The 11,238-nt window shown below is 40.3% G+C and overlaps 1 protein-coding gene across 1 annotated transcript; it reads right to left on the bottom strand.

Annotated features, from left to right (window-relative positions):
* Nucleotides 1-2,496: 2,496 nt before the first annotated feature.
* Nucleotides 2,497-10,416, bottom strand: LOC139935192 (uncharacterized). Its single transcript, XM_071929666.1, has 4 exons — nucleotides 10,277-10,416; nucleotides 8,617-8,676; nucleotides 7,438-7,539; nucleotides 2,497-6,156 (listed from the first exon to the last, which is right to left on the bottom strand). The coding sequence occupies exons 2-4, from the start codon at nucleotides 8,644-8,646 to the stop codon at nucleotides 3,943-3,945; spliced, it is 2,346 nt and encodes a 781-aa protein (XP_071785767.1). The 5' UTR covers nucleotides 8,647-8,676; nucleotides 10,277-10,416; the 3' UTR covers nucleotides 2,497-3,942.
* Nucleotides 10,417-11,238: the final 822 nt, after the last annotated feature.

The following is an 11,238-nucleotide window of genomic DNA, read 5'->3' as shown; positions in this document are numbered from 1 at the left end:
TTACCCCCTGGTCACTGGGTCATTCAGTTCATGATTCTTTAAATCATTTCAGCTCTCTGGGGAGCCTTAGCGAAGCCCGTGTAACCTGAGCCAAATTAATCACAAGAACCACCTAAGCAGCCGATTTCACGAAACGCTAGGATTAATCCTTTCTCAACTCATCCTAGCTTAGAATAAAGGTCCATTGGTCCTAACGTCTATGGATACGGATCGTAACTCATCGCATGTCCTACAAGTTTAATTCTTTGTTAAAAAATAGGAAGAGTTTGGTGAAATCGACGGCTGTTCTCATATGTATACCATTTACCCCTCCAGGGAAGTGATTATTTACTCGAGTCTATTGCTCGGTCACACAAGTGACACGACCAGAACTCCAACCCAAATTGTGCTGTAACAGAAACACAAGAGCTAGAGCTCGGTGCTGGCTCTTATCCACTCAGCCACGACACCCCCCCCCCCCCCTTCCCCCATAATGGCGAATGAAAAAAAGCCTCCTGAACCATCGGCCCCACTCTCCCCCTATTTTCGGCACTTAACCCAGGCTGATAATATTATTATGCGGTGGATCAAAGATACAAAACTGTGATGGAAATTATTGCATTTGTTGTGCGGGAAATAGGTTCCATTACGGGCTTAAGTACCGCTTTTTCCGTGCTCATTAGTGTTCCATTAAAAAGCCATTTTTGTTGTTTTCAGAAATGTAGAGGTTTCATTTATTTTTAAAGTTTACTACGAACCTTATGAATAAACAAACAGGTTTGGATACATAAGTGCTACGTTTTTATAACAGGCCAAGAGTCACAACCTGGTTCTATTCCCCGCACTCGCTACGGAGAACGCACCACTCTATTGCAAAATCAACACTAATAATAGTAATAATAATAATAATAATAATAATTAAAATAATAATAATAACACTCTGGATCAACCTTCCTATCCACTTCCGCACCTCCATTAGACTCATTAAAGACTGCTCTCACAACCCACTCATTTAGTTTCGTCAAAGCTTGTTACAGTTTCAGCTATTTCATCTCACTAACAATTAAAATGTCTTTATTTTATTATACGCTTGCTTTGTGTTTGTAATTGTATAGCGTTTCGGGCTTACAAACCCCGTACTAAGCGCTATGTAAAATACACGTCAATATTATTAATGGTGCCCGTATTCCAGTGAGATCAAAGTGGTAGTGATTTTTACTGTCTTACTAGAAGCTCTGGGTCCATTTTATGCTTGTGCAACTACACAACACATGTGTGATTTTGTGAGGCTATTGACTTGAAATTTTGTGTGTAGCAGGGCTTGCAAAAAGAACAGTGGCGTAACTAGACATTTTCATTTGGTGGGGCAAGTGGGGGCAAAGATTAAATTTGGGGGGGCCAAAGAAGTGCAAGATTATTATTAAATATGTTAACTGATATATAGTTGATACACACCAATGCAGTTCTAAGACAGTCTATAGTCAGCATGTAACAAAAGATTGCGAAAACAACAAAATCTTAGAGAACACGTCATTTTGTGTAAGATAAAACTTTTTGACTGTATAAAAGGATTAAATTACCAACTGTGGTCAACAAGTACCAATTTAGAGTTGTACACGGCATCTCAACTAGGCTTTGTGGGTGTGTAAATTCCCAAAACATAATAATATTAGGCCAAGTAAAAATAGAAAAATAGAAATGTTTAGCGTCCCCGCCCGCTTCCTTTTTACAGGACACCTCTTTTTTTTTCTTAAGTTTTTTTATGCACATTTTTTTTTTTCTTTTTTTTGTTGAAAAAGGGTTATTTTAAATGATCTCAGCACAAAAAAAAAAATCTGAATGTCTTGTCTGAATGCCTTGACCAAACTATTTCATTAATGTTTTGTGTATTTCAGCAGCAGAAAAAAACCAGTTGATATTTGACATTCATGGCGACCATCTTGAAATAAAAAATAAAAAGCCCCTCCTCCTTCCTTATTTTTGAGAAACCCAGACACTAAACATGTTTCTTTTTTTACTCGGCCTTATTGTAACAAGTGTAAGCCAAAAATACAGGATCGAAATTGTGGGTGTTTAATAATCACATTTTAGTTACGAAACGGATATTTAAAAATAATAGGCCTACCTCTCAATTGCACCGCTTGCTTCAAAGGAGAAGAAATGGTCTAAGCAACCTTTTTCGCTGGCCATTTTTGTGCTGTAGTGAATTTCTCTGTAGTGCATCCGACCATGGAGGTAGAAATTTCTACCTCCATGATCTGACTTTGTGTTTACGGAGCTATTGGTCTGCGCACAGACCACCACGTATTTAACAGAACTTTGTCACATCCTGCACTCTCTGTAACCGCAAAACCACAACAAACATTTACCGCCAATATGATCGCGCGCGCGTTTCCACGCACTTTTCATGTTATAGTCCACATAGGGCCTACTGATAATGAATAAAAGTTTTCCGTTTTACGGCAGCATTTTATGCAGCCTTAAACGATTTATATATAGGGCCTATAAGAATATACTTATCTCTGATTTCATATGGGGGGGCAAGAGGGGGGGCAAGGGTTCTGAGCGGGGGGGCGCCTGCCCCCCCTCTGGTTACGCCACTGAAAAAGAAACCCAATCGCCATTTCTTTTTCTTCTTAACATCATAAATAGTCATGAGCTTAACTGACGAGCAGAGCAGTGTTTTTGCGTTTTATCTTTAGCCCATATGTACATATACAGAACAGGTCCCAATTTCATAGAGCTGCGTAACGGTCGATTTTGTGCTTAACAGGCAGAAGCAGGGTTCATGGAACCAGCTGCCATGAAAGAACACTCCCTCTGCGTTCAAGAAGATTTGCAGCGGTCTACGACCGAGTCCGCCATTCGCATATACGAATAATATGTCTCACAACATTTTCTAAGAAGTACATTGGACAAAAAAACAGACAAGTGTGACGTGTCAAATGAAACGATGCCACAAGACAAACGGAAATGGTCACTGCTGATGAGTTGAAGTCATACAAAGAAAATACGAAGCCCTCCATCTGAAACCCTTCCAAGAGATGAAGCTCGTCCTATATTATCTCGAAGGGAACGCTTAGTCCCTTGTTCAGAAAATTTACGACATACATGTCGACAAGCCTGATTTGGGTCTCACAAAGGATATGAACATACCTATAGAAGAGAAGCATGTCTCACGAAGTCATTGAACGGGACTTGATGAAGAGAATGTAACAGTTCAAAAAGATCCCAAAGGCCATGCACACAACTTGAATAATTTGGATGTCGTCTTCTGGAAGTCTGATACGAGATTTCAATCAGTATCCATATATACTTCTTTTGGATTCTTAGGGAGATTACAGCGTTTGGAACAGAAACTCCAAGATTGGCTTCAAATAGAATGGCGTGGTACACGAAGAGAGAACCCCATGTCCCGGAGAGAAGCGTGAACAGAGATTCTCCACCTCAAAATGCGTTATCAACCAATAAGCCGATGAAGGATGATGTACAGAGTAGAGAGTCAAAACAATGTGGTCTGAATGCTGCCTTGGGTGATCGAGCGAAGAAAGAACAAGTCAAGAAATATTGTACAGAGTATTGAGTGCCCGAGGATCTACCATTTGATTTGTCCTCCTCTAGTTAGAAAGCACCTGGACAGGTGGCTGTGGTTGTTAGAGCGAGCTTTGAGCATCTGGTATTGAAATGCACAAAAACGAGGTCCTACTCAACTGCCACTCATTGAGTCGACTAAGGGCAAGTCCTCAAGAGTGAGATCGCCACAATACAAATATTTTACATGAGAGGCAAAGTATTCCAACTAAGCACAGTAGGTCTCTTGATAAAACAACTATAAGTTCATACCATTACACAGTAAATACATTTTGTGTTATACTTATAAATCATTAATTTCTAAAAAGGTTTCTGAAGAAATCACGTAGTTTCTGTACAAATCCTATCAAGGGTGATAATCCAACGTTACTTCTAGAGCAATGCATGAGGCATACTGTCCTTAACACGGAGACACCAGGATCTGTACTCATCACACTCAGCATGGAGAAGGATAGCAACATTGGCCGATAAACGCTGCACAGGTCGAGTCAATGATCGCACCCGCGTCACCCAATAAATGAACGGTGGGCAGATCTCCTCAATCCAGTCCCCATCGCTAAGACTCTGAGCGATGACATCATCAATTCCATTGTAGATTTGCATATCTTCTTCCGGGATGAGCGCAACTGTCCCATTAGTGGTGTACTGCCTGCCGCTCTCATTCATAAAGTCCAAAAAGAACCTAGAACGAGGCCCTCTAGTGCATATGCGTGTGAATCCAGATGATGGAGAGCTGTCCTCTCTCTCAAGTACTACCCTGCTTCGTTTCTGCACGCTGTCTTTCTCTGCAAAGTAATGTAGAACATCTTCATAGCTTGTTTCTACCTGTTGCACCACAACATGGGTGTTAGTTGCACTAGTATCGGAGGCCGGGTGAAGCACCGACAAGGGCGAGTTTTCGGGTGAAAGTGAATCCAAGGGCTCAAGGCTAATGTAGTGCCTCTCAAACATGTGCCCCAAGATTAACTCTTGTCCTCTGGGTGTTTCCGCGATGGGGGTAACTATGTAGTTATAGTTCTCACCAAGACTTGAAATAATGTGGATGGTCGCCTGGTATAGACTTGAGAAGGCTTGAAGAATGAACTGGTCTCCCCACTCATTTTCTTCCATCCTGTTCAAATACTCCTCCCACGTCATTACATACAGGAAGGACTGCAGATGCTCGCCATCTGAGTTTGTGGGATTCCGCCTGAGGTGATCAACTAATTGATGTCTCAGCTGCCTGTGGTCCAGTCGACTGTTGACTTTAGCCCTGCTCAACTGATCAACAAGTACATGGAATAGGCAGTTGCTGTCCCTAGGGGTGTCTCCTCGTTCAAAATATCCCAACTCCATTGCATGTGCAATGAGATCGTCCCTCTTTTTGTTGACAGAGTCTTTTGAGGTCGCTAGCTTCAGGTGAGTGTTTATAAAAGCGTGTAGTGCTTTGCAGTCACTAGAGCTTTTAGAACTGATTCTCTGAAGGATATTCTCCATGAAGTGGGTGTTAGCGAAAGTATGCACCGGTGTCCCAGATGATTGCTGTGTTAATTGGTCTAATGCTTCATGGCTGAACTCATTTTCTAGTTTCATGCTCACATTGGCCATATCTACTTCAGAAGGATTTTCCCCCAAGCACATTTTACTAGGGAGTGTATTAGAAGTCCGTCCAAAAAACAATTCGAATGGGTTTAACATTCCCAGTGATTGGTGCCTTTCTTCATTTAGTCTTTGTTGGTAGCTCGGGAGATGTTCTACCCAGTTCGAATTACTGTTTGCAAACTGAAACAAGTCTAATGTCATTTTCTCTTTCCAAAGTCCATCTGAACTGTCACTTGCTTCACATTGGCATCTTGTCACAACACCGTTAATACGCTGAATTTTTAAATCAACACACATTTGTTTAATTGTGTCATAAAACTTTTCTTTGTGGTCAAATAGTAGTTCTTGGGGTGGCCCGTACTCACTATACAAAGCCATAAGATGGTGGGTTATCTCAACACTGTCTTTTTTAGTGACAGGCCTCAGCCATACGAACTTGGAGAACACATCCTGGACAACCAGTACACAGGTCTTTGCTTTCTGCTTGACAGTCCCTTCTAGAGACACAATTTCAATCTGATGGCGCTCTTGTGGCTCCTTCAGCACCTTAAGAGGTGGCTGAAAAGTGGTTTCCACTGATGGCCCCAACTTGCGTTCCTGAGAAACTTTGAACTTCTTGAGATCACTCTGGATGCTCTGCCTACTGCATCCAATGAAAGAATCCTTCACAACGCCAAAGAGGCGACGAGCTCCATTACCCTTGTGGTTCTGGTGGTATTTCTGTGTAACGATAGCTCGTTCACTCTCCCTCAGTATGATCCTCGCATCTTTCTTGGATATCAGCCGCTTCTCCTTCTTCCCAATTAGGGGATTGTGGACTTTCGCAACCTGCAGGAGTCCTTTGTTGCGCCATAGACGCATAATGGCTGCCTTTTGGGCTTTGGTGCGTTTATTCTTTGAGATCGAATTCAGCTGTATGTGACCTTCTAGAATACCAATGATGAAGTTGTACTGATCATCTGGAATAGCCGACACAGATCCTAGTTTACGTCCTTTCTCTTTGACCTGTACCAAGAGAGAGTAGGTTCAAAATGTGATGTGGTTTGCAGAAACTTTAATAACTCATAATATTGTAGAAATTGTATTCCACATTGGCAAACCACAAAATGAGTAAAAACCCTCATATCATCCTGTTCTGAATGCGGTCCTTTTTTTTAAACATAAACATGATAGTGCTTTGCTTTACCTGACGGTGCTTAAAGACTTTTCAACAAGGTATGCAGAGCTATGTTCGAATTATAAGATGCATTTTATTACATATCACCATTACATCAAGCTTAAAAGGTGCTGTAAGGCAAAACCAGCCGCAAACCATGCCAAAAAGTCAATGCATGAGCACACAAGTGTTAAGACTGGTAGTCCAACCCCCTTTCTGCTGGTCTGGTCAGAAACACCAGAGTTCGAGTCACTTGACCGCGCAGCCATGACAAATAACCGTTAGGCTTTGGCTCAGTGCAACAAAGTTGTCTCCAAGTCTACGTGCTCCTATACAACTTGCTAGTAGATTCTGTATCTCATTACAACATTTTGAAGCTATCTACTCACTCATAGACGTAGCTAGAATTTGGACTCTGAATTTCCAATAAAAAATTTGAAATTATAATTAACACCTGGGACAGTTTGTTTCTTAATTGTCAAAAGGAGATCACATGGTTCAGCTTAAAAGTGCGATATAAATACAGTTAAAAGTGATTAAACATGACCCGACCATGTTTAGTCAACAGAAGGCACTTTCACCTTATTTAAAACCTCTTGACTGTACTTTAATTCCCTTATTAAAAAAAATGTCAGAATTGGCCCAAGACCTACGTCAAGACGGTCACACGACTCCCAGTCCAGAACCATCCTTCAAGGAACAGTTGAGGCAAGCGAAAGAGAGGCAGCAGAGGAAGTCCTGGTCCCACAACATCTGAGACTGGACAGGCTGAAACATTGCTGTAGGCATGACAGAGGGCCGATAACTGTGACAATGCCCGACAGCAGATGCATTCATCAAGGTACCAAAAACCAGAGCCCAATTTCAAGGCTCTGCTTACCGCCAAATTCTGCGCTTTTCAGGCGCTGAATTTCTGCGCTGGCCTTGTATGGTGTATGGAGTACGCACGCGCACAAGCCAAAATTCCCCACAAACCCATTAAAAACGCTTGATGCCAGCACAGAATTCGCTGGTTCCGTAAGTGCAGTTTCCCTGCTTACGGTAAGCAGATCCGTGAAATTGGGCCCTGCACGGCTGTCTCGGGATGAGTTAGCGATGAGTAGGCCTTAGTAACACCCAGATGTACTTACCGGTTGTACTGGAACGCATCCCTGACTGTCTGACGTGTGCTCATCAGCTGATGGTTTGTCTGTTTCTTTGTCATGATGCTTCTTTTCTTCACAGTTTACACTCTGCAAAAATGTGAAAACTAAATTCCATTAGTGAGATTCAGATGCTAATGAAAAGCTTAAAATGCACTGTAAAGAAGTTGCTTATAAAATGTTTTCATGGTGCGGCCATCTTGGTCTTCTCCTCCCTTCAAATCAATGTTACCAAATAGAGGCAAAATGGTACATTAGTCTGGTTCTTTTCTGTCTACTGAGCAGTAGCATGCATTACTGTTCTAAGCACAAAAGACATGACCAACTATAAGGCAGTAGATAACAGTCTATAGACTAGAACCTCTCATTTCAATTGCATGTACACAATGTGCTCACCAAAAATACTGGTGGGTGGAACGAGAGACATCTCGCCTTATCGTACCGGGCTGATGGTGTTACTCTCATAGGCATTGAGCACTGCCTAGTAGTGCACAACCTTATGGCGTTGCACACCAATAGCGTATGTAGCCATAAGTGAATGTTAGTAGCGTATTGCAAGGGAAAAGCTAACTAACATAATAATAAACATACACAGAACGCTTATTAGCACCTTTAACCAGAGGATGCAACTGGCTGGAAAAGGAAAAAAGTAAAGCCAGATGGGGATGGGTAGTGGACTTCGAAATCCAGCTAACTTGCAACCAGCGTAAAACAAATGTCTTGAGGGCCATTTTAAAAGGGGCATAACAGTATATTTTTCTAGAAGCAGTGGTACTTTTGGTTTGATGAGTCCCGTAAACAGGCCAAAAAGATAACAAAACATATCCTAGAAAATGCTTGCATACTAAAAAAAAAACGGTTTTATAAATGCTTTAATAACAGAGGAAATTAACAATCTCTGCATAGCTCGATAATAGTATAAAGAACTGATGGTTGACAACTCAACAATTTTATCAGCATGCTTTGATAGTCTTCAAGTCACACTGATCAAAACATTGATAAAAAACCAGTTCTTTTCACAACAAACACTACTCCAAGAGATGTACACATGCTGCTACTGCCAACCTCACCTAATTATACTCCAACGAAGAAAATATTAAAAACCTACTTCATATTGAATTTTGAATCCCACAAAATTAATTGTTAGAATGAGAAATAAAACCTCACCATGTCATCACCAGTAGTTGAGTTCTCCATGTTGGACAAAATAAGTACGGTCGGTCTTGTCTGAAAAAAAAGAAATTATATTTAAGGTAAATATTAAACAGCTTGATGATATCTTTTACACATTACTTTAAATATTGTATTAAACAAAAAGTGCACACTCAACATGTAGTTATAGCAATGGTCCCCCTAGAGGCCCCATTGTTTTTCATATCTTGTTTGTTTGTTTGTTTGTTTGTTTGTTTGTTTGTTTGTTTGTTTGTTTGTTTGTTTGTTTGTTTGTTTGTTTGTTTAAATTATCTTCCCATCAAGGGAACTCGGCAAACTCCCACAAGGGATATAACGCCAAGCTGGCAACAGCCAATCTCTCTCAAAAACATTAGTTTAAAGACTGTGTTATGAATTACACAAATCAAGAAATTGTTATTCGTTAACTAGACGACAATATTTAATCTAATCATTGTGAAATCAGTTCAATCGTAGTAGTGTTTGTTATTTTGTTCTTTCCTTAGTTTCACCTTCCGTGTTTGTCCCCTCCCATCAACAATGCCAGCGAGAATTTAATACTTTATGAACTACAGGAAATTTGTATGAATTGTGCTTTTTGAAATACAGATAGATGTCATTCCATCATTTGAACCCTGTGTTCAGTTGGTTTTCAGGGTTGATTCTTGTTTTGTTGACTTGATTCATTTTGAATTTTTTTTTTATGGGGGGGGGGTTATTGCAGATGAGTTTCTGCATATTTGTTCAATTCAATTCAATTCAATAAATCTTTGAAATGCTTTGAATGTTTGTTCTTACTTAAAGGCAGTGGACACTATTGGTAATTGTCAAAGACTAGCCTTCACAGTTGGTGTATCTCAACATGTGCATAAAATTGGTAATTACTCAAAATAATTATTAGCATAAAACCTTTCTTGGTGACAAGTAATGGGGAGAGGTTGATGGTATAAAACATTGTGAGAAATGGCTCCCTCTGGAGTGCCATAGTTTTCGAGAAAGAAGTAGTTTTCCACGAATTTGATTTCGAGACCTCAGATTTAGAACTTGAGGTCTCGAAATCAACCATCTAAACGCACACAACTTCGTGTGACAAGGGTTATTTTTCTTTCGTTATTAACTCGCAACTTCGATGACCGATTGAGCTCAAATTTCCACAGGTTTGTTATTTTATGCATTTGTTGAGATACACCAACTGTGAGGCTAGTCTTTGACACTTACCAATAGTGTCCACTGCCTTTAAGTTGTTATGGTCAAAATGATAGGCCATTACGAGTTGCGTGAGTACATATACATGTAGATAAAGGCCACTGGGGCTAGCCCACCTTAAATGTAAGATCAAGACCAACCGCCCAACAAAGTTAGCTGTGTGAGTGGGGACAGGCTCTCATCGTATAGGCCTAGTGACATGTGGTGAATAGGCATGCATTACGAATGTTCACAACCTATTAGCATCCATACTGCACACGGTATGTATTGCTGGCAGAGGTCAGCATGCCATGCGACCTTTGCAATGGATTACAATGCGGCGCAGCCTAACACTACTCAGGATTACATTATGGGCATTATAAAGCTCTGTGAAGATCCATATCGTACATAATTCCGCAATAACTTCAAAGACTCTTTCGCTTTAATGGCCAACATTGACATTAATACTTACAGATCCTCTGTGAGGTTTGGACTGAGAAGCTACTCTTTCCAGCCAACTGACTTTCGGAATATGCAGCCCGCCTGACCGAGACACACACTACTACACTACAGCAACTGCTGTTGCATGCTTGCTCACTGCACGGTTTGCATTACACACATGTATAACGTTTTGTACACTGCACAGTGGTATTCAACTATCAACAACACGATGACCCACGTGCCCTGCACTTTAGCTAGGAACCTAGCGATTAGACTTGCTTCCAAGTCGCCGCACTCTAATAAACCATTCGTGGAGAAATCCAGTATTTTTTTCTAAAGTTTCACCTCTTTATAAATGAAATGTAAGTAAAAACTAATGGTTAGAGGTAGGCCTACAGAAGCTTCTGATAACATGTAGGATATATAAAGTATTTTGGGAAACATTTCATTTCGTCGGAATCCCCGAAATAGATACTCAGATTGTGTATTTTTAGGGCAGTATTCTTCCTGTAAAGATAATCGCTCCGGATTTTCGGTGATATCTCTTCAGGACCGCGACTACCCTGTGCAATGAAATGTAGTTTTACATTTACCGTTAAAATGGCAAGCGGTTCCAAAAACCAAATGCAAACGTTGCCTTTAAATCTATGTCTCATGGATTTATCATTGATTAATGCTCTTGTAAACTATTTCTCCTTTGTTTAGAGTAAAACATTTAAGTACCAGATATTAACACAAGAAAAAATAGAACACGAAACAGGCCAACTTTTAAAATTCTTTACTCTCATTTCAATTTATAACAAATCATTCTTTTTATCAAATACTATGTACAATTCTCATGAAAACATTATTAACAGAGCACATCATTACATTCTTTACAATTTTTGCACAGAATCTTTAATAACACGTCACGCGTTTTGTAAATATATAAATTGGATTTTGACACGGATTGAAATTCAATTATTTCTGGGTCATAAACTGATCCAGCCGGGT

This window comes from Asterias amurensis, chromosome 3 (genome assembly GCF_032118995.1).
Source record: "Asterias amurensis chromosome 3, ASM3211899v1".
NCBI lineage: Eukaryota > Metazoa > Echinodermata > Asteroidea > Forcipulatida > Asteriidae > Asterias > Asterias amurensis.
The sequence above is the reverse complement of the archived record's forward strand: the minus strand, read 5'-3'. Positions and strand labels throughout refer to the sequence as shown.